General features: G+C 41.0%; 5 protein-coding genes across 19 annotated transcripts; 3 read left to right on the forward strand and 2 right to left on the reverse strand.

Annotated features, from left to right (window-relative positions):
- Positions 1–206: 206 nt before the first annotated feature.
- LOC124189492 (sex-lethal homolog) lies at positions 207–3,175 on the reverse strand. 15 transcript variants are annotated; one of them, XM_046582051.1, is made up of 7 exons: positions 2,897–3,081; positions 2,775–2,827; positions 2,069–2,441; positions 1,816–1,991; positions 1,637–1,750; positions 1,415–1,575; positions 207–1,150 (listed from the first exon to the last, which is right to left on the reverse strand). In XM_046582051.1, the coding sequence occupies exons 3-7, from the start codon at positions 2,255–2,257 to the stop codon at positions 897–899; spliced, it is 894 nt and encodes a 297-aa protein (XP_046438007.1). In that variant the 5' UTR covers positions 2,258–2,441; positions 2,775–2,827; positions 2,897–3,081; the 3' UTR covers positions 207–896. The 15 variants fall into 15 exon arrangements, with proteins under 15 accessions (XP_046438007.1, XP_046438004.1, XP_046438011.1 ...); XM_046582048.1 differs by lacking the exon at positions 2,775–2,827 and having other exon boundaries at positions 3,050–3,175; XM_046582055.1 differs by lacking the exon at positions 2,775–2,827 and having other exon boundaries at positions 207–1,147; positions 3,050–3,174.
- Positions 3,176–4,577: 1,402 nt separating this feature from the next.
- LOC124189700 (ubiquitin-conjugating enzyme E2 L3) lies at positions 4,578–5,726 on the forward strand. The gene is made up of 4 exons (XM_046582143.1): positions 4,578–4,779; positions 4,879–4,974; positions 5,046–5,174; positions 5,297–5,726. The coding sequence occupies exons 1-4, from the start codon at positions 4,753–4,755 to the stop codon at positions 5,507–5,509; spliced, it is 465 nt and encodes a 154-aa protein (XP_046438099.1). The 5' UTR covers positions 4,578–4,752; the 3' UTR covers positions 5,510–5,726.
- LOC124189689 (replication protein A 70 kDa DNA-binding subunit-like) lies at positions 5,724–8,709 on the reverse strand. The gene is made up of 14 exons (XM_046582119.1): positions 8,541–8,709; positions 8,428–8,478; positions 8,109–8,363; positions 7,824–8,038; positions 7,599–7,761; positions 7,432–7,536; positions 7,266–7,365; positions 7,069–7,181; positions 6,867–7,001; positions 6,543–6,806; positions 6,401–6,484; positions 6,269–6,338; positions 6,076–6,200; positions 5,724–6,011 (listed from the first exon to the last, which is right to left on the reverse strand). Exons 1-14 carry the CDS (start codon positions 8,583–8,585, stop codon positions 5,904–5,906), a joined length of 1,833 nt encoding a protein of 610 aa, XP_046438075.1. The 5' UTR covers positions 8,586–8,709; the 3' UTR covers positions 5,724–5,903.
- A 191-nt stretch (positions 8,710–8,900) lies between these two features.
- LOC124189695 (ankyrin repeat and MYND domain-containing protein 2-like) lies at positions 8,901–10,629 on the forward strand. The gene is made up of 4 exons (XM_046582129.1): positions 8,901–9,196; positions 9,260–9,425; positions 9,494–9,633; positions 9,720–10,629. Exons 1-4 carry the CDS (start codon positions 9,014–9,016, stop codon positions 10,374–10,376), a joined length of 1,146 nt encoding a protein of 381 aa, XP_046438085.1. The 5' UTR covers positions 8,901–9,013; the 3' UTR covers positions 10,377–10,629.
- Positions 10,630–19,328: 8,699 nt separating this feature from the next.
- LOC124192432 (T-box-containing protein TBX6L-like) lies at positions 19,329–21,446 on the forward strand. The gene is made up of 6 exons (XM_046585705.1): positions 19,329–19,653; positions 19,756–19,975; positions 20,051–20,315; positions 20,395–20,541; positions 20,611–20,719; positions 20,792–21,446. The coding sequence occupies exons 1-6, from the start codon at positions 19,545–19,547 to the stop codon at positions 21,283–21,285; spliced, it is 1,344 nt and encodes a 447-aa protein (XP_046441661.1). The 5' UTR covers positions 19,329–19,544; the 3' UTR covers positions 21,286–21,446.
- The last annotated feature ends 112 nt before the right edge of the window (positions 21,447–21,558 follow it).

Here is a 21,558-nt window from a genome sequence, read left to right on the forward strand (position 1 = left end):
AGAACAAGCGGTGTCATAGGGTTTTTAATCTGAACCAAAAACGTTGAGAACAAAGGAGCATTAAACAATAAGTAGAGAATGCTGGAAGCCTTTCGAGTATCTACCCAATTCCTAAACAACGTTGAATACCCTTAATGAAAAATAAACTACAAATTTCTTATAACCACGGCGTGCAGCATTGAAAAGGATGATTCTCCCATTTCTCGTGATCGTTGTAACTGGTGAAGTGTAATCAACGCTTTGGCAAATGATTGCAGTCACAAACGATTGGGATATGGAAGGGGGGGAGAAGGATACAGTGTAAGGGCGGGCCATGGAGACAGACGTAGACAAAAGGGAGTAAGAGAGCAAGAGAGAAAAAAAAACAAAATCACCAACCAGATAACATGAAACTAAACTGGACCTTGTGGGAGTCAAAATATGATAAACGATCTTCTGGAGCCACTAGAAAGCAATGAAAACGGCCAAGATTGACCGTGAGAAGAAGAATGAAGTGAATCGAGAGGGTAATACACGCGTTCAGGAAATCTTGCAGGCAAGAAGGGTTCAGATTATAAATGATGCAGAAAAAGAAAAGAAATCATGATGGGGAACACAGAAGTGTACGAAAAACTCGAGTCAGACATAAACCCTAACGAGCGAAAATCCAACCATTTTAGCCAAATGACGACCGAAGAAAAAATATGAGAAAAAGAGGTGCATGATGGAGAAGTGGAGGAAGGAAGGGGAGTAATTAGGTCAGTTAAGATTGATAACAAGCAGAATTGGGAAAAACATCATGTTCCTCCAACTGATGGCGTTGCAACAATGTTTTTTCATTCGTCTGCAGTCGGTAGTTCAATTTAGTTTCAGTTCTTTTTTAAATCTTCCGTCATCTTATCGTGCCCTCTCATTGCTTAGTTCCAATTGTAAACGTTGTAGCCGCCACCCATTCCGATGGGATTGTAACGGCTGCTATTAGACCCTTTATCCGGTCGAACTTGTCCCATGCCTGACGAGTGGACGAAACCAGGAGCATTCGGCGGCCGCGATGCTAACGGCAGACCGGCGTTGTAGTGTCCACCTCCTCCGCTTCGGCCACCATGACCACCCCCATGTCCACCATGGTTAACCATCCCACCTTGGGGTTGTCCTCCAACATTACCAACTGCTAAGACAGATATTTGGAATTATTAAGACAAGTTCCTGAAGAAAACTTGTAGTAGCAAACTAATATTCCGTTTCTAGCAGATTATTTAAACGGAAGGGTGGTTTGGTTTCTTGGCCAACGAGACTTGGATGCATTACAATAGACACGCGTTTTAAGTTACAACATGTATCAGTTGCAGGATTTTGCTTCGTCTCTCATGGCAGCTCATGTGATCCGTTCAAGGCAATTAAAATATATATTTAAAGAAAATGTCGATGCACTTACGTCGCGCTTGCTGTCTTCCAGCTTCCCATCCAGCAAAATAAGCTGCCTTCTGTTTGCCGTGCTCTTCAGCAATTTTTACACTAATGGGGTTAGTACGTCCATGTGGGATTGTACCATTCAGATGCTCAATGGCAGCCATGGCTTCTTCTCTCTTATCAAACCTGAAAACAATTTGATTTTAACATCATACATGATTAAAAAAAGGTGAAAATAAATTTATACCTGACAAATGCCACACCCCTGGGCATACCAGTTATTTTGTCTTTGAGTAAATTCATTTGCACTATATTTCCATGGGCAGAAAATATATTTGTCAATTCATCTTCTGTAACATCTCTGCTTTGGGGAAAAAGGAGATGTAGTTTTGACATATAAAGTTGTGTACCCAAAATTCTCATTACCTAGGGAGATTAGTAACATATAGATTGGTTTCCTTTCGGTCTTCGCCAGGTGGTCGGGCATACGATACTTTGATACGTTTATTTTGAATTTGAAGCCCATTCAAAGTTTGAATAGCCCGGATAGCATCATCAGCTTTTTGATAGTTGACGAAACCGAATCCGTAGCTGTATCCAGTCTATAATTGGAATAACATTCATTTTGTTCAAAAGATATCAGATGATAAGTCCAATTTATGAAATTGATTATAGTTACCCGAAAATCTCTCATAATTTTGCAGTTCGTCACCGTTCCAATAGTGACAAACATCTTAAAGAGTTCGCTCTCCGTCAGATTCTGAGGCAGGTAGTTGATGATCAAATTGGTCCGCGACGAATCATCACAGGAACTACCAGGGTTGGGGCTGGACGATGGAGTGTGATCAGATCCAGTAGCTGATGCCATTTTCTTGCAGTATGGTTAGCCTTTCTTTGTGTTTGTTAAGATTTTCTCTCTCACGCCCAAAAGCCTGGCCGTCGCAGGCGGGAGATGGCCAACAACAAAAAAAAGGCAAACAAAAAATAAAATAAAAGCGCCTGCCACAAGCCTGGGCTTGGAGAGTTCTCTTAGCCCCCCGTCACGGATGCACCTGTTCTCCAACAAGAGCCAAACACAAATTTGTGAAACAATCGTCAATGCCTAAGACAATTTTTTGATTTGATGTGTTACAGCTTAAAGGACTAACAGTGAATGAATGCTTGTAGGAGACACATGGCTTTAGCACCACACACAAATAAGTCTCAGGTGTAGCGATCTCAACTACAAGATAAAATAACAATCTACAGAATAATATGATGTCGTAAATTGAAGCTGTCAGTTAAAGAATATACTTAAATAGTACAAAAACACTGACATGTGATGTGTACTAGAATGAAATGAAGTTTGAATGGAAAAATTCTCGTCAAACAAAACTTCAACTCACTTTTAAGACTACTTGAATGGAATGTTAATATGGAATTTTCAGCTAATCAACAGCTATTAATGAAACAAATATTAGTGAAACACTATCTGGAGGACGAGCAAGGTCGTTGATGGCCAACGCACATGTGAAGGAGTCGACAGCATAAGCCTTTCTTGTTTTGCTTCACACCTCAATCTTTAGATGTAATTGAATTCGACACAAGAGTCTAGTTATGACAATGACTCGATCACGCTGCGACACATAATCCAGTAATGATAAAATACCTCGTAAATTACCGTTGATAGGATAGAAAGTATCGTGAAAAGACGACACACCGGGTTTTTCTTTTCTTAGTTTTTCTCGCTATAATATAAATCGATTTTTTTACGTTGTCGATCATTGCGGCTGCAATGCCAGATTATAATTTGTTCTCTTAAAAATATATTTTATTCAATTGCAGCCACGTCACTTGTGAAATAGAGATTTATAAAAATATTACTTACTACGTTATTTTTTATTTTATTTCCTAGAAAAACAATTTTATGCAATTTAATTCGAAATGTTGTCGTTTGGATTGCCGGCTGTTCTTTGACAGACCTGAACAGACGATGATGAGTCCAAAGCCCAAAGGCACAAAATGTAAATACTACAAAAATCCCGAATTAATTTTATTGAAAATACCGAAGGCAACACTTTTTAAACGTGCTTAGTCTTATCTAAATAAGAATAAATTAATTTAAATTTTTTGCACGATGAATTTTGATTTTTAGAATGCATTTTAAATTCGGCCGAGGCCCCGAGCGATTGCCAGATTGGCAACTCTCAGAATCTTCGAAATCTGGGAGAATTTCACATAATCTCTAGAATTTAACAAAATTTACCTTTTTCTCACCGTTAGCAGGCGCAAACCGCATTTTTTTATTGGCACCCCTAGGCCCTAGCCAAATTTGGCGAACCTTTGATTCAGGATCTTGTAGCATCTCGTAGAATCTGAAAAATTCTAAATCTTCGCACATTCCAGTGATGCCCCTAGTAGCGAAATTTGGGTGAAACTTTGATTCGGAATCTCTTAAGAATCCCGTAAAATTTCACAGAATCTAGCACCGCTAGCACAATAAGAAAGATACCGTATCTTCGTTCACCCAGATTTTTAGTTTCCAAAAAGTCAAACCTCATCACATTTGTGACACGTACACATACGGACGTGACATTTGTTTTTCTTCCCGCAATAACTACGACTCTTGCCACTTTATTTCACTTTAGCCACATCTGTTAATAGTTCAGCCACAAAATTATAGATTTCAAGTTAAGAAACACCGCCGTTTCCGAAACGACAATGATTCCCTTATATGCGTATGATTGCGGGTTGAACTGTATATCATGAATTCGCTTATCGTTATTTTCGAAGATCGACTAAATGACTAGTCACCACCATAGGATAACCTACGTACACAATAAGTAATCAAATAAAAAAAAGCTCTTGGACTAGATCAGGCAGACAAACAGCAGCTTTAATTTGTGACCTAAATATAAAAACAAATGTACTTCGCGTATTGCAAAATTTATGTTGCAAATAGTGCTTCCGAATTTTTGCCAAAAGATTAATTTTTCGCATTTTTATCTCTTTATTTGATGTTGTTATTACGGCTCTTTATTTAAATGACAGAAAGACAAGATTTTTTTTTACCTTACTCTGAAGTCTGAACTGTGCACAGCAAAATATTACGCGCATGCGCTTTTGTTTGGTTATTCCAATTTTGAAAAAATCGTATTTCAGGAAACATTTTTTCACTTAAGATGGCTCTGTATGCGGTACTTTAACTTACGTGCTTTGTGTATGGCCTTGAAATCTACGAGGCCAACACAAGTTTGCAAGCAGGCAAGCAGCCGTTCACAGCAGCTCTTTTGTGGAAGTAACTTCAGATATTAGTAGTAAATAATTTCAATAAATCGCTAAGTAGAGTAATATTTCAGTAATTGATTGATTGATTAAATTGAAATGGCGGCAACTAGAAGACTTCACAAGGTGAGTTGAAAGTTATCTATATTGCATCACAAATTCATAATCTGTAGTGATAATAATTCATCTGTATAAACATTTAATGTATTCTCTGTGTGGTCAAAGGAATTGGAAGACATCAAGAAGTCTGGGTTGAAATCTTTTCGCGACATTCAAGTTGATGAACAAAACATTTTGACTTGGCATGGACTTATTGTTCCTGTGAGTCTGAATTTTTTAGATGAATATTGATTGAATTACCTTGGTTACAAGCCATCATATATTTTTCATAGGAAAATGCTCCCTACAATAAAGGAGCTTTTCGGATTGAAATAAATTTCCCTGCTGAGTATCCATTCAAACCACCAAAAATTGCGTTCAAGACAAAAATCTATCATCCAAATATTGATGAAAAGGGACAGGTAAAAATTTCAATGTTAACCTTGTAAATATCTTATTTGTCTGGCAATTTCTGTTAGGTCTTAAAAACATTTGCCTTTTGGAATTTTTGCCATACTTATTATTGTGTGTTTATTTCTTTCAGGTCTGTTTGCCCATAATAAGTGCTGAAAACTGGAAGCCTGCCACCAAAACTGATCAAGTGATACAAGCGCTGGTTGCCTTGGTTAATGATCCAGAGCCTGAACATCCACTTAGGGCTGATCTTGCTGAAGAGTATTCCAAAGACAAAAAGAAATTCATGAAGAATGCAGAAGAGTTTACAAAAAAAAACAGTGAGAAGAGACCAAGTGATTAAATGTTTTCTGTTTTCATCATAAACACTTGAGAAGAGGCAGAGTTAAAATTTTGAACTGGTCCCCCCTCTTTCCCTCTTCACTTCATTGTAGAGCAGTGAGAGCTGCACTGTGATCTTCATTTATTTTCATTTCTATCTTTGCCTCTCTTGATGGTTGAAATATTTCATTGCACATGAGCTGCGAAAAACAATACATTTGCAGTTGTCTGAAAAATTATTTTTTGTAATATCCATGTTTATTTTGCAAATCATTTATTATCATGTTACACACACGGTTTTTCCGGGATCTCGATTTGATTCACAAGAACAGGAATTCATAAAGAATTGTTCCTGTATAATCCGAAAATGAAGGTTTTTTATAAGTTTAATAGATAAGGAGCAAGGGAAAATCCATTCATTCTGATGCAGCCATTTCTTTCATTTCTCGAATCAATCGCTCGTTGTGCTCTTTATAGTTGATTTCCTTCACTTCATAGACATTTGTTTTGAGGCGGCTTTCATCCTAAAGAAAAGGTAAAAGCGTCAACAGATAACAAGATCGAAATTCATAATGCTCATAGACTTACATTGTACGTCTCCATTTTCACTCTCAGGCGGAAGACATACCACTTAAAAGTAGCTTCTTCGAAAATTTTCTGAAATTCGTTATTATCCGAATCCTTCAATCTACCGACCTCGTCTGCGGATTTCCCTAAAATTTATAATCAAATAAATAAATATTATATGCTAAACGTAACATTAGTTCGAAAACAAAATTACCAAGAAGAGTTTCAGCGGTTTCTTGGAAGCAGGTTACCCATTGCTGGTCCGTGGCATCCGCGATATTGACCTATAACAAATTTCGAGTGCTGTTTTGAGAGAAATAGATTTCATAAAATATCTTTGTCATACCGAAAGCATCATGCGCCATTTGAATTCCTGGAATTCGCGCTGGCATTTCTCACATCGATAGAGGCCATTGTTTTGATCGATGACCTGCGGGAAACGCAAATATTGTCAAAAATGAGTTGTTTTATTATATATTTATGTTTACCTTTTTGTTGCATTCATCACTGGGACAAGCCATGTACAACGCTCTTTCTTTGTTGATCATAGCAACCATAGCCTTAACACTGTAGAAATCAGGTTTATCTTTTCCCAGGTTTTCGAATTTTGCTTCAGCGAAAGTCTTATACGACCCACCACTACCACCAGTGCCAGCGCCACGACTCGCCGAAATGCTAGAAGCGGCCGATGATGAGCCACCGTTATCGTACCACCCTCTTAGTTTGTGAGCTTCATTCATGTCAGGATTGATCTATTAAAAATATGCGCTGTAGAATAGTAGAGAAATAGAAAGTCTTACATTTGATTTTACCTGCACGACAGTAGACGAGACTGTTCCTAGAGAACGACCTCCAAAATCAGAAAGTTTCACTCCTTTTAATGCTACAACAGGCTGGGAGCTAGCGTCAAATTCCTCGCCCATTTTTCCCCATAAAGTCAAATTAACCTGATGTTTGAAGACAAGAATGATTAATTAACTGGGCTCGACAATTAAACGAAGAATCCAGTCATACCTCTGTGTTGGTACTGTCCACCATCTGAACTTCTCGCATCCTCAATTCTTTATTTGTCGTTTTGGAAACGATAACGCGGACGTCATTTGCTGACTTAACCACACCAATGACATCTGAAAGCACGGTCAATCGGTCATATCGTAGGCACCATTCAAATAGAAGAATTGTAATGTTAATGCACCTAAAAGACAACTTACCAATAACACTGTCCTTGTCCAGGCTAGGTAGCTGATCAATGGGAACAAAGTTGAAGGAGATTGATGGGATATCTGATGTATCATCGTGGCAAGGAATTACCTAAAAAATAAGTAAAAGAAAAAAAAATTGAGGCTGGTACGATTGACGATTGAAAAACATTCATACTGTAGTATTTTGGTTGAACGACATTTCATAATCGTTCCTCATACTGCTGTACTGTTTGTTTGCTGCCTTCAGTTGTGCTTGTGAAATGTAAAAGATCTTGCCGATCTACAACGAAAAATAACAATGTAAATAAATAACTTCAAACACTGTTTTTGAATTAAATGTACCTCAATCATGTGGTAAAACTTGTCACACTCGGCATTGAATGCAGTGGCACGGATTTCACCAGTCTCATCCACCATGTCCATCGAGAAAAGCTTTCCTTCACCTCGAGAATTGCTCCACGTACGGATATCGGACTTGTTTATAATTCTCACTTTTACAGTCCACCTACAAACAAGCAAAGTTAATGATTCAATTTTTCTTGTACTGAAATTTCTCAACAAACATACTTGTTTTGGTAGGGTGTAAGGCTTACAATCGGATGGGTAATAATGTCAGACTTCTCTGTTGGCTGTCCATATCCACCAGTTTTGTTAGGTGGTGCAGACTTCGATCCCATATTGTAATTGTTCACATTTCCTAAAGGTGCAGGTTTTGCTGCTGCCTCTTCAGTAACCTCTCCAACATCATTAAGAGTCTGAGGGTTTCCTATTTTTTCTCCAACCTAAACAAAAAATGTTCAAAATGAAGAGATATCCTTATTTGTATTTCGAAACTAAGTAAAGTGAACATACTTCACTTCCAGGCACAATTGGCTCAACATCCAAAAGAATGATAATTTTCTTTTGGTCCTTGCCTGCAGTTGCCTTAGTAGCAACTTTGTTAACAACAAACTTTTTTACTCTAATGATGGTAAAGTTCTCAAGCTGACCATCCACAATCAGATGATTTAGTTGTGTTGCCAACATTCCATATGCATAGGAATACTTTCCATCAGAGATGAGAATTCTGTAACGGTCATTATTGTCTCCCTGAAGATTTTTGTAACCCTATTGTAAGAGAAGAAAATGTAAAAATGCTGCAAATGAAGAAAAAATCTTGCTCGTTGCTTACCAAAACTTGTAGAATTGGAGTTTCATTGTGCAGGCCATTCCCAATGATGGACTATGTCGAAATAAAGATATTTATAGTTTTATTCAAAAATTCGAAATTATGATTGATATTACCGGAATTGCGCCGCTGGTTAGTGCTGGGTGATTTCTTCTGTTCATTTTACGGAACCTTTTTTAACGGGGATTACTTCGTTCAGTCAACGTGCTTGAATTTTTTTAAGCAGTTTTTACGGACAAGACGACGAAGTGCGATGGCGGGAAAACAACAGTGGTACAAACGAAACCAAGGCTGAACGTGCAGCGTTGAATGTTTAAGAAACTTTTTAACTCAATGAAGACCACTAAAAATATAAAGAAGAAAAATAATGAAAAAGTTTTTTTTCTGAAATAAAGGTTCATACGAAGCAAAAATAAGTTTTCGTTTTATTCGCATTTTTGGCGTTGTTGGATTTTTTGTTTTTCGAAATGTCCGGTTGTTATAGCAACAGTTGCAGACGACAACGGAAACTATATCGTTATATGAAAATTTGTGACTGAATTATTTGATTTCCTTCAAAAACGAGTTAATTGCCAAAGAATCTCGAAAAATGATTTCGGAAAACTTTATTAAAGCTATTGACAAGATTAACAACAATGATACTAGTGGTTTGCAAGAACTTATAAAATCCCGGGACGTTGAAATTGACGATGAGGATGAGCATGGAATGACATTACTGCAACATGCCGCTTTTAAAGGGAAAAAAGATATTTGCCAGTTGCTCCTTGACCTGGTAAGTCTAACTATATTATCAATGTTGTTAATTTGATTGAAAAGTTGACTTTTTTTCTCGAAGGGAGCTGATGCCAATGGAGGTCATCATGAACACAAGTATACTTCCCTTCATTTTGCAGCTCTGTCTGGAAATTTGGATATTTGTCAACAATTACTTCAGTGTGGTTGTAAACCTGATGTGGTTAACTCAGTAGGCAGAACTGCAGCTCAAATGGCTGCATTTGTAGGTAGGCTAGTCAATCATAATGTTTGTACAAATCATCCAAAACTAAAATGAATTATTTTGGCAAACCAGGGAATCACACAGTTGTTTCCATCATCAACAATTTCATTCCACGCTCAGAAATAGAGCAGTACACTGTAGCTCCTAGCGATCAAACTGAGCCAAAATTGCCACCAGCTGCTGCACCAGCTTTGCACAAATTTGTGATGCAGGTTGTGCACTTGAATAGACACATCACTTCATTTCTTATTCTGCCACGGAAAAGCACTTGAACTTTTTGTTTTGTTTGATTTATCAGGTCAATCTGCATCCAGTTCACCTTTTGTTGACTATTCAAAAACTTCCTTTGCTTTACGATAACCTCACAAAAGTGAAAAACGTCTTGGAGATACTTAGCGAAAATCAGATGAAGCGCAGCCAAGAAGTCAACGAGATCCTCGCACTTAAATACCACTATTTGCGTTTCCTAGTCGAAAGAATGGCCAAAGAGCAGCAGCAGCACCCCGACAAAACCGTTTTGGAGTTATTAAATCAATATGTTAAAGCATTTTTGAAGCAACGTCAATCCGATGGTTTTCCCGAGTTTATGGACAACTTCATCCGCGAGTCGATCCGCACTTTCCCTTTCAAGGAGACGACCATCTTCCGCCAGTTGCTGGTCAATCTGTCCAAGACAAAAGAGGAGACTCCACTAGCTCTCAATCTTCTCACTTCCTGCATCAACGGTCAGCGTGGATTTCAAGATGACGACGCCTGTGCCACTTGCGGCCAAGAGAAGGTAGCCAGCAAGTGTTCCATATGCAAATCTGTGCAATATTGCAACCGCGATTGTCAAAAGTTGCACTGGTCTATCCACAAAAAGGAGTGCGACAAGTTGGCCAAGCAATTTAAAAATTTGGAAATTAAATCTCAAGACTCCGAGGCGAAGGCTGCCGATCCGGAAACCAGCAAATAGAAATTTTGATTATGTGGGGGTTTTTGCATGATCGAATTCGATGTATGTTCACCCCGTACGTTTCCTTTTTAATCTACAATTGTCTACAGCGGACCCCTGTTTGCTTCCATATTTAGCTAACCTATTCAGTTGTCCAGTCTTTTACACTGTACGTGCGGTCCCATTGTTTTTATATCGTGAAAAATCTGCTTTGAATGGCCCCCATGTTATCGTCGCATTCATCCCACACAAATACAAACCTTGTCATGCCTCATTTCTAGTGTATTTCTTTTCTTAGACTAAAAAACCAGCCACTAGATGGACATTGTTCTCTTGTGGCCCTCCTCATCCACATATTGCTACACTAAATCTTCAAATGTCTACCCTTCACTAAGAAATATTTCCCTCTCACCTCAAAACAAGGAAATACAAATTACGCGAAACCAATCGCTGGTTTTTAATCGACGAATGATAATTGAAAACTTGTTGTAAGAATTTATCGTATAGTTTAAAGAAGACAATAAGTGAGCCAGGCTGCAATGAATGTAATCTCTTTTTGATAAAACCAACCAAAAGATAAAACTAGCAGCAGGTTTTTATTTCCCCGAATTAAGTGTCGTTGGTTTTGCGCGAATCGGTTTCAAAAAATGCCCGAAAAAAATGGAACTCGAGAGCCAGTTGGTTGGACGTGTACAGTTGATGACGGAAGCGGCGGCACCGATCCAGAAGAAAACACACACACACATGTGTCACTTTTCTTTCATTCCGATAAGCTTCAATGCCTCTGTCCAGGGGTTATTTGCCCTCTTTTAAACATGTGTGGCGACGACGATCTAAATAGATATGTGACTGCTATATACCACCGAATGCTTTTACATGTATATAGCGCTGGTGATACAATATTTAAGCCTTCATTTTTGTTGAAAAAACCAACGAGATAGGGCAAACTATATAGCGATGAGGGAATATACAACCGTCAAGTCTGTAGACGAAATTGACACGGAAGTGAACTCAAATGAAGTTTTGAAGCCGAGAGATCGACCATCCTGATAATATAACGTAGACACCAGTTATACTGCCCTTCATTATAAAGATCATCATTATAAGGTGCACAGTGAATTGCTGCTGGTGCGCATATACTAGTACAAGGGTTTTTTTTTTCGATCCGTATCGACAGCAATGAGCTGCTTTTGACCTTCTTCTTCTTCTGCACATTTTGGTTATTAGTTGCTGTGCAGTATCACTGGGAAAGTGGCGGTGGGTTATCTCGGTCTGGATCTCTCGGTCAAATGATCAAGAAACGGCGACATCCATCCATCCATCCAGTTTTCTCTCTCTATGTACTCGGAAGCCGGACTTGTAGTTGAAGGAGCACATATAGAGCCGTAGAAGGAATATAAGGGTCCGACTTATCCGCACGACTTGATTTGTCAAACAAAAGGAGATGGAACGAGAAGGGTGTCTCTTTTCTCGATCTTATAACTGCATGCGGCTGGACATAGAAGAGAGTCTAGTCGGCGCCAAACTCATTAAGCCATTGCCACCTTATATTGGGGGTCTATCAGAGGGGTCTGCCCATTAAGGGGCCCCTCTGCTGTGGGAGAGAGATGAACAGCTAGACGAAGGAGGGGTCGGTCGCGGTTGGGGGGGAGAGACAAAAGAGGGCCTCTTCTTCTTCTTCTTCTTCTTGGTACGTGTTGTGTGTGCCCTTCAAAACTATGTACAGAGTGCGAGTCTTGTTTAAAAAAAAAAAGACCAAGGGGCCTAACCCTAATATTTGCCTAGTAGTAGACATAGGGATGAGAGGTCGTGCACACACACACGGAGAGCACCCGCGGAGTCGCCGGAGCCAACGCGGGGGAGGAGGCGGTGGCGGCGGCCGCGCGACCCTTTATGTGTTTTTCTCCTCTTCTTCTTCTTCTTCCAGGAGGAGATAGACATTTTCTTTGGCTGTGTGTTTCTTCTTCTTCTAGGGTTTCTCTTTTGTTTCAAGAGAAAACCATCAACATGTACATAGAAGACACACGTACCGTACACTCGAGAGAAAGGAGAACTGTGAAAATCCACAAAACTCGGAGTCTAATCAGTCAAAGTGCAGAACCGCCCTTCTCGACATGAAGCTGCCGCCACATGGAAATAAAGAAGAAAAACCTTTTTTCTTCTTCTTCTTCCAGATATCCTAGTCCGTCGCCATTCACAGACTTCAAATCCATCCGCATTATAATACGTGAACTGCTCTCCGAGCTATACGCTCGTCTCTAATAAGATGACCCAAGAATGTTGAAATGGCCTCGTCAATTTTTCTTTGCGATTCTCACACAATTCAATCGGAATATCCGAGTTCTTATTTCTTTCTTTTTTTGGGTTGACAACCAGAGAGAGAGATATCGTCGTCGTCCAACGTACGTACATGCATAACGATGATTGATTAGAGCCAAGCGACAGCAGGCGACACGTTCGTTATATTATACCGCTGTGAGATTCGAATTTTTGCGGCTGTCGCGCCAAGTCTCTCTCATTATTATTATATCACCGCCCGCCCGCCCGGCCGCCCGGCGGGACCAATCCACACACACGGGCGTACACAATAGCCTTGTCATTTTCATGTAACCGAATCCTCCTCCTACTCTATTCGGTTGCGGTATAAATGATATAATAAGCGACTCGTCAATTCCTTTGGTTTTTTTTTTGTTGGAGAAAGAAGAAGAAGAAGTTCTGTTAGTTCAGCTGGATGGAATTTATAAAGAAGAAGAAGCGGAGGTGGTTGATTGTTTGTTTGTCACCAAAAAACGGAAAACCGCGCGCTGTCCTGCTGCTGCGGCCGTTTTTCTCCCTGTTGTGTCTTTTTTGGACATTGTCAAAAAATATAAGAAACCGACCAGAGGGACTGAGGAGGGTGACGCGGAGACGACACACACAGAGAAAGGAAAGGAAAAAAAAATTCCGCCGAAAACTCCGGCGCCGGAATGGCGCCCCCCTTCCTTTTTTCGGCCGACGATCGCGCGCGGCGCAATTGAGCGTTTTTCGAGCGCGACTCAAAGGGCCGGAGAAAAGATCCTGGTGCAGACCGGACCGGCGCCTATGTCGGCGCGTCTCTCTTATACACACACAGCATTATTCCCTATGCATAGCTTGTGTCAACTGATTTTTCTCTCTCTCCCTACACTTCTTCTTCTTCTTATCGAATTGGTGTTCCTCCCACACAGACCTCTTTAAGTCAACATGATTGGCTCCGCTATGTAAACTGGGGAATCTGACACTTTTTTTCTGTCTGTCTGACTGCAAGGGACCCAAGAAAAACCCATCAGAGTCGATGAAAATGGATGGTGGAACCTTAACCCTCACAGTTGAGACCCTTTTCTCTCTTCGTGTTGTTTTTGCCTTCTTCCTATGTATACATGAGCATATATACAATATATAAGTCTACTATGTCTATACGACCCCCCCGCTGTCTTTTCACTTTAAAACCCTATTCCTACTGGGGGTTTTTTGTTCCCTTAACTACCTTATAGTATATACCTTGAGTCCTCTCCGTGGTAGGATATACATCCATATAAAATACACACACAACTGACAAGTCGCCACTTTTCCTGGCGACAACAAGGATTGTTTTCTTTTCTTCATTTTATTATACCAGTCTACCCCCTTTGGACCCTATCTATATTGCCCACACTCTGTGGGCACACACGGACCCAGTCGGAAGAAAAAAAAAATGATTTTCTGCCTTTAAATTTCTTGGGGGCTGCTGGAAAACCCTTTTTTACGTATTACAGGCACTTTCAATCCCAGTGACATCTTCATTACAAATGCTAATGCCTCCAGGCCAGCGGATCCTCTATCATGTATTATGCATTTTCTTTGATTTGTATTGATTTTTCTATTCGAAGGGTGGTTTTCCATTTTTCGGTTCGAGGGGAGAAGAAAAAAGGGAAAAAACCGTGGGATTCAAAAACCAATATTTGAAATACCTTTTTTTCCCTTATTTTCTTGTGATGTTTGTGGGGTTATAACACACTCAGCGGGATATGTTTGGTTTTCTATTCAATTTCGCCTTTCCAAAACGTCAGGGGTGTTTGCTTTTTCCCCCCTTCACCCCCTTTTCCAACGATTTATGGGCCCGATTATTATTCACTTATTCATTTCAATTTCAAACAAACCACACAAAACAAACACGTGGATGAATTTTTCTATTTGCTCAAGGGGTCAAAAAAATAAAAATAAAAACGGGTTTTTTTACAATTTTATGTTATAGGTCAAGTCGCTCTCAACTTTGATTACATTTCTGACCGATTCACTCTCGTAAATTTTACTGGGCCGTTGCTGGTTGAACCGTTTGGAGTTGTCAGTTAACGACTGTGCACACACAGACACGTATAGGCAAAAGGCCGCGCGCTGTTTGAAATAACGAGAGAGAAATTCTCTTGTTTGACCGCGCGTCCGACCGGGAGTCAATATATTTACAATTTGATTCTAAAGAAAAACAGATTAAGAAGATAAAAAAAAAGTCTTGACAGAGGGGAAAACATTTTTTCCCCGGGACGAGCGCAGGTGGGCACGGGCCGCGTTGCGGAAACGGGAGCCGCTCTTTTTTCTAAAAAGGTTCCGTGTCTATTTGTGTGTGTGTGTGTAGAAAATGTAGCAAAAGTCGGAGATACTAGAGAAGAGTCGGGATATGAACTCGTCTCGAGTTACACGTATATATACAACATCAAAGGCACTTTATCCTCTATCTCTCTCTCATCCGCCGCCACTAAATGAGAGAAGCCGCCGCCCACCCTGCAGCTTTTTTTCTCTGTGGAAAACTCTCGGCTGTATACTATAGTTGTCTACACACACACGGACGTCTATGTAGTGTGTGTATACACAACGAGTCTATGTGTGTTGTAGAGGATTGGCTAAAGACCATCAAAATGGGCCGACTGCTGATGTTTGACAAGCTGCTGCTGCTCACTCGTCAAACAAACAATTTCAGCCGGTAGGTTATAGACTTGGTGCAGGAGCAGTCGACGTCTATAATTGTCTCGACAGATTGATGGCTCTCTTCATCTTCTGGCGATGCAACAGCAACAACAAAATGCAGCTAATCTCTGAATTGTTTGTGTTGAATGCGCACCGGATGCCGGATATCGCCACCGGCTGCCGCCCCGCGACACACACTGGTTCTCCGAAATATAATCGTCTAACCCATCTGCGATTATAATCTGATTTCTTTCCGAGTTGAAACTCGGAATTTCTACCGTTGTTTAGAGCGTCGTGAGAGACGGTGGAAATGGCCCTTCATGACTGTGTGTCAACAGATTGTGTTGACGACGACTGTCAAAACTCTTTTGGCTGGAAGAAAAGCGGAGCGAGAGATTAGACGCCCAACCTCAAATTACTTAACGCTGGAAGCCGTTTTCTCGTATCTTATCGCACATTTCCATGTGTAAATTAGCCTCGGCAAACATCACAAGGCTTCTTTATTTTAACTCATTTAAAAACAACTGTCCTCAATTAATTTGTTTTAATTTTCAGCGCAAAATGAAATCTTTTGCGCTTCAGGATCGTGATGATTCCATTTGACGACTTTTGTGTTCCAAACAGCTGGAAGCGCGATGGAAACGACACGAAGAAAAACAAAAGAATATTTTTGAATCTCTCACGACGACGATGGCATACGTGTGAACATAAGAGAGAGAGAACCCCCCATGAAAGGACAAGCTGCTGGCTGGGGGAGACAACTCTGAAAGTCAATTTTTACGGTTATTAAAAAGATGTTAAATAAGGGAGAGAGAGAGAGTCGTCAACGGGGAGGTCTACTGGGCTCTCGACGGAGACCCGATATCTTTCGTACAACAAAGTTTTTGGTTGTGCGGGCCAGATGCAAAACACAGTGAACGTATAGTGCGCCATGTTGAACGGTTTGGAAACATGACACGAGAAAATGATGAGAGGACATCAATATCTACCAAACACAAAAAAGCCTTGCAGCAGCCAGCAGCTCAGAAAAAAACAGGACCACACAAACTCTTTTTCTTTTTCTCGAACGTCTCGACATCAAACCAAACGATCTTTATAGACATGTAAAGTCATAGCTCGTTTTTCTCTCGTGTCTATGCGTATAATAACAATGTGGAGCCAGACTCTCTCTCTCTCTCTCTCGCCATCAGTCCAACCCTCCGCCTTATTGTCGACAACTCCCACAGCAAAATCCTTGTGCAAAGTGGCTCGAAAGTATATCTAGAAACACACACAAAAAAAGAAGGTCTCTCTCTCCTATAGGCTAATTATCGTTATTAAAAGCATGACTGTGATGGGGGAGACCCCTCCCCGCACTTGTTAGTGCCCAGGTAAATTCCGTATACATACTACGTATAATGTCTATGTGTCAGAGAAGATATGGGACTATTCAAACAAGGCTGGAGAAAAACACATAGAGAATTTTTGGTGACCATTTGAGCTGCTGCCCAGCTCTATGTGTGGGCTGTTTTTTATTCCCCACATTATCTTTTGCTCTCTGCGGAGCCAGGCGAACAAATAAACACAACACACAAACAACAAATCCGAATGGCCATTATATTGCGGATTGCTTTATAATTTCTAGGCCCCCAAATCGTCTAATTACCCGCTGGCTGGCTGCTTTGGTGGTCATCCAGAGACGAGTGTTGTAGCGTATAGTAGTAGTAGTAGGACAAAAAGAGATAACCCCGTGTGTGTGTGTGTGTGCTATGTGATGTGTGTTCAACCCCCTTCTCTCTCCATTTATACAAGGCTCATATAAGAAGAAGATGAATAGGACCAACCCCTCTCACAGAAGAAGAAAAAAAGGTTCCCCCCTCATTGGAAATGTGCCGTACTATATAAGAATAATAAGGTGGAAGAACAAATTCCAAAGCCCTCTATCTCTTTTGGGGTTCTTGTGTGTGTGGTTATTTTCCCATTACCTTTCCGTAGTGTTTAACTGGCAAAAATGAAATATACCAGAGGAAAGAGAGAGAGAGAGATGCATATGAATCTTATATATGTGGATGACCCCCCCACCAGCAGCAGCTCTCAGTCCACTGTATGTATAACTGCAGCATCAGCGCACAAGCCCCGCGAGGTTTACAATTTTTTCCTTTTTTCTTATGGAGGGAGCGAGCCAACCGGAATTCCAGACGGGGAAACAATTCCATCGCCCCTTAAAATAAATATATTTTCTTCCAACCTTTTCTTTCTTTTTTGTTTTAAGAAAAAATAAAAGAGAATGGTGCGACTCTCGTCGCGCTAAACGTTCGAAAAATGCCTGTCAAAAGTTGACCCCCTCTCTCTCAGTCGGATTTCTAGTGAAACAAAAAGATCATGCTCGTTATCGCTGTTGACCAGAAACAAACCCCCACAAATCCACCAGCAAGGTTTTGAAAGAAAAAAAAGAAAAAAACCTCCCCTTCATCTTTTCTCTCTCTCTCTCTCTCTCTGATGGTTCCTTTTATTTTTCGCTTGAAATTCCGCGCCGGAGTGATGACCCAGTCGCGCCAACGTTATCACTCACTCACACATATACAGCGGCCGCCGTATATAGTGTACTTCTTTTGTTGTGTTATACGACAGCAGTCGAGCCATTTTTTCTTACAACTCTGATATCATTTCAAAGATGATTGGTATATATGTACGCATATAAAAACCTTAAGAAGAAAAAAGGAAAATGTTTCTGTACACATCGTCCATATAATTTTGGAGAGGGGGACTCTTGTCTGTATACGGTTCCGTGTCATTATTTGATGATTGCCGCCCACAGGCAAATGATTCCATCCATTCCGTTGTGTCGTCAACCCCCCACATTGGTTATGTCGCCGTTGTGTCGAGGGGCTGGAAACAAGACACGCCTGTAGGCTCAACCGCGGTCCGTCATCGTCGATTGTCGCGTGAAAGCGGTGGGATGGATGATGATTTCGGGGTTCCGTCTCTTTCTCTCTCTTATCATTTCGAGATTGTGTCTCTTTTTTTCTGGCTATATCATCTTGTTTTTTTTTTTGTTTTCAATTGAAAAACCCTGGCCAATTTTGCGGTAAACCTTGAAGCGTGACTGAGTGGATTATCTCTCATTTTCAACAAGGTAGGAGAAGAAGAAGAAGCTATATATAAGAAGATACAAGCTGGTGGACATGGCGCCAGCCGATCGGTTCCCATCGGACTTTTATTTTTTGTTTCTCTTCTTCTTTTTTTTCAAAAAGAAAAGGAACAACTCGCATGTTCTCGTTTCACTTTAAAGAAATAAAACCCTCGCCATTTACCAGGCAATTGACACTCGATATGCGAATCGAACAACAAAACAAAAACACAAACAAACTATGGGTTAATGAAAGCAAATGGATAGGTGGATGCGGTTTATCGCGCGCATCTAAAGCAAAAGCGGGCTGAGGCTGGCGGCGGCACTCGGATACACATGCCAGACGTATCCATGGCTGGATCAGCAGTTTGGCTGTGCATATAAAGAAAATGGGGTAAATAAGTGGGTGGACAAAAGAGGCCTGCGACATTGAAAGTACTACACATCCCATACATGTCTATAGTATTTTTTATTTTCAAAAATGGCACACGGAAAGAAAGATGGATAGTAGCAATCTCTCTCTCTCTATGTGGAAAGGCAGCAGCAGATGGTGATAATTAGATAAAAGATAAAAGATTGAAAGAAAAGAATTGAACGCAGAGACGACGACCGAATGAAGGAGGAGGAGGAGGGATCAAGGCATCAAGACTTGAATGGCCGAGAGATAATAAAAAGCGGATTGGGGGGTTCGGAAAATGGATGGAATGAATAAGAAAAGAGAAGAGGAAGGCCCGAAATTGGGGAGGCGACCAATGGCGAACCAGGGTCTCTCTCTCTCTTTGGCAGCCCACCCAAGGGCTATGGCCAGCACACAATTCCGGAGCCAGCGCGACGATCCGTCTCCACTCGTACGGACTTGCGAAAAAGCAACTGGGAAATAAAACATGATATCTATCGGGTCGTCTTCACTCTTCAGCATCAGTCGTTCAAGTATCTCAGTCCAGTGCGGTCGCGTTGTGTGTGCGTCTTCACTATTTGAAAAATAAGAATAACAACTTTTTGCTGGCCCATTATCAGTGTGTCCACTCCAAGACACTTAACAGAGTGTTGTGTGCTTGTGTTTTTGTGTGTGCACAGTTGATTGTGAGTTTAGAACCCAACAAGTACAAAGCCATTAAATCATGGATGCGGCTAAATTGGCATCGTCGGCCGTGAGTCGAGAAGATGAGCTTCAGCAATTGGCAATCCATGCGGCCGGAAATCGATTCCCAAATGAACGGAGACCTTACGGTATGTTTTCGTTTTGCATTTGGGTAGTGAAGAAGAAGAAATTGTTGGTGGGTTCGTTCGTTCAACTCTCCGTTTTTCTCTTTCTCCCTTTCGAAACAATAGAATTGCCACCGATTGGTAGCGCTGGATCACCGTATCAACTTCCTCCGTCGGCGGCAGCTCATCACAGTGCGTCGGCAGCTGCGATGATGGCCCATCGCCATTTGGCAGCCGCCGCTTCCGTCAAATCCGATCCCAACATCAAAATTGAATTGGAAAACGCCGAATTGTGGCAACAATTCCATCAGATCGGCACGGAAATGATCATCACAAAGTTGGGAAGGTGCGTGAATCAATCCATCAATCGGGCGAATTTGTTTCTCTAATCCAACTTTTGATTTCCTTTGAAAATAATCAGACGGATGTTTCCGACTTTGAAAGTCAACTTGAGCGGATTGGATCCCAACACGAAATACTTTGTCCTGTTGGATTTAGTCCTGGCTGATGATTCTCGATTCCGTTTCAACGCCGGATGGCTTCGTTCCGGCAAGGCAGAACCACAATGGCCGTCGAGGATTTACACCCACCCGGACAGTCCTGCCACCGGAGCTCAGTGGATGAAACACGAAATCTCATTCCAAAAAGTCAAATTGACCAACAACACCATGGATCAGCAAGGCCACGTAAGTTAATTGATCATTTCGTCACACATTAATTGCGACTCGGGTATTAACGGACAATTTTAATTTTTAACCTATACAGTTGGTTCTCACCTCGATGCACAAGTACGTTCCACGAATCCACGTCATCGCAGCTTCCGATTACGCAAGCCTCCATTGGGGAATGCCTACGACCATCAACACCGCGGCTTTCAACGTCTGCAGTTTCATCGCCGTCACCGCCTACGCTGTAAGTTCTAAATGTCGGAAAAATTCAATTACGAACGTATCAATAACGATTATTCTATTGGATTTCTAGAACGATCGAATGACGCAACTGAAAATCGATAATAACCCGTTCGCCAAGGGATTCCGTGAAAACGGCCAGCTTCGAGTGAAAAAGCGACAATTGAGAGACAGTTCACCTGGTAAGTCATTGATTCACCTGCTCGATTTCAAACGGAACCCGTTGTATTAAACTCGTGTCTTGATTCGTTTAGAAAACCGTAAAAAATCTCGACCGAGCAGCGCTTCAAGCTCTCATTCATCACTCAACATCACCGACGACGAATGCAATCCACCAACAGCGCCCGGAGTCCTCCAGGATCCTGTCACTCCGCCACCTTCGTTGACAGTTTCGTCGTCATCGCCCATCAAAGGTTCACCCACCAACTTTTCAATCGCTCGCCTAGTGGGAGAAACAACCAGCCCGGCACCCATCATTTTCCGACCTGAAATGCAACATCATCAGCCGTCATCCTTTCACCATCTTCATCCAGCCATCCATCCGTGGATGGCAAATCAGCATCACCACCATCTCAGTCCTTATTCTTCTGTGTTTGCTCCGAGGCTGACCGGATGGCCTCACCACTTGCCTTTGATTCCTATGATGCACTTTTCTTCCATGTTCCAGAATGGCCCTCATCACTTGATGATGGGAAGCCCTGGCTCGACCTCACTCACTGGAAATCCTAATGCGAACAAACTGTTTTAAAAATTCTCGCCTTATTTTCTTCGTTGTCCCTTTTTTATTTTCTTTCGTGTATTCCCTCTAGTCAAAAGGGGTATGCCGCATCACGTGCCTTCGCTCCGCACTCCCTGTTGATATAATTGTATTATTTTCACGTTGAATAATCAAACAAACACAAAACAAAAGTGTCGCAAATATCCCATATTCTATTAGCACAATGAAAAAGTGATTTTTTTTTCATTTCTCACTCTTTTAAAATTAATTGATTATTACACACACAAAATAAAAAAAAAATAA

The sequence above is a fragment of the Daphnia pulex genome, chromosome 1 (assembly GCF_021134715.1).
Source record: "Daphnia pulex isolate KAP4 chromosome 1, ASM2113471v1".
NCBI lineage: Eukaryota > Metazoa > Arthropoda > Branchiopoda > Diplostraca > Daphniidae > Daphnia > Daphnia pulex.

Coding starts and splice junctions, on each gene's coding strand:
- LOC124189700 (XM_046582143.1), top strand. CDS start 4,753: ATGGCGGCAACTAGAAGACTTCACAAG. Junction 4,780..4,878: donor CAACTAGAAGACTTCACAAG/GTGAGTTGAAAG, acceptor GTGTGGTCAAAG/GAATTGGAAGACATCAAGAA. Junction 5,175..5,296: donor ATATTGATGAAAAGGGACAG/GTAAAAATTTCA, acceptor TATTTCTTTCAG/GTCTGTTTGCCCATAATAAG.
- LOC124189689 (XM_046582119.1), bottom strand. CDS start 8,585: ATGAACAGAAGAAATCACCCAGCACTAACCAGCGGCGCAATTCCG. Junction 8,039..8,108: donor CAATTGTGCCTGGAAGTGAA/GTATGTTCACTT, acceptor TTTTTTGTTTAG/GTTGGAGAAAAAATAGGAAA. Junction 7,002..7,068: donor TGGACAGTACCAACACAGAG/GTATGACTGGAT, acceptor TTCAAACATCAG/GTTAATTTGACTTTATGGGG.
- LOC124189695 (XM_046582129.1), top strand. CDS start 9,014: ATGATTTCGGAAAACTTTATTAAAGCTATTGACAAGATTAACAACAAT. Junction 9,197..9,259: donor GCCAGTTGCTCCTTGACCTG/GTAAGTCTAACT, acceptor TTTTTCTCGAAG/GGAGCTGATGCCAATGGAGG. Junction 9,634..9,719: donor TGCACAAATTTGTGATGCAG/GTTGTGCACTTG, acceptor TTGATTTATCAG/GTCAATCTGCATCCAGTTCA.
- LOC124189492 (XM_046582048.1), bottom strand. CDS start 2,257: ATGGCATCAGCTACTGGATCTGATCACACTCCATCGTCCAGCCCCAAC. Junction 1,751..1,815: donor TATGTTACTAATCTCCCTAG/GTAATGAGAATT, acceptor TCCCCAAAGCAG/AGATGTTACAGAAGATGAAT. Junction 1,151..1,414: donor TGGAAGACAGCAAGCGCGAC/GTAAGTGCATCG, acceptor TATCTGTCTTAG/CAGTTGGTAATGTTGGAGGA.
- LOC124192432 (XM_046585705.1), top strand. CDS start 19,545: ATGGATGCGGCTAAATTGGCATCGTCGGCCGTGAGTCGAGAAGATGAG. Junction 19,654..19,755: donor AAATGAACGGAGACCTTACG/GTATGTTTTCGT, acceptor TCGAAACAATAG/AATTGCCACCGATTGGTAGC. Junction 19,976..20,050: donor ATCATCACAAAGTTGGGAAG/GTGCGTGAATCA, acceptor GAAAATAATCAG/ACGGATGTTTCCGACTTTGA.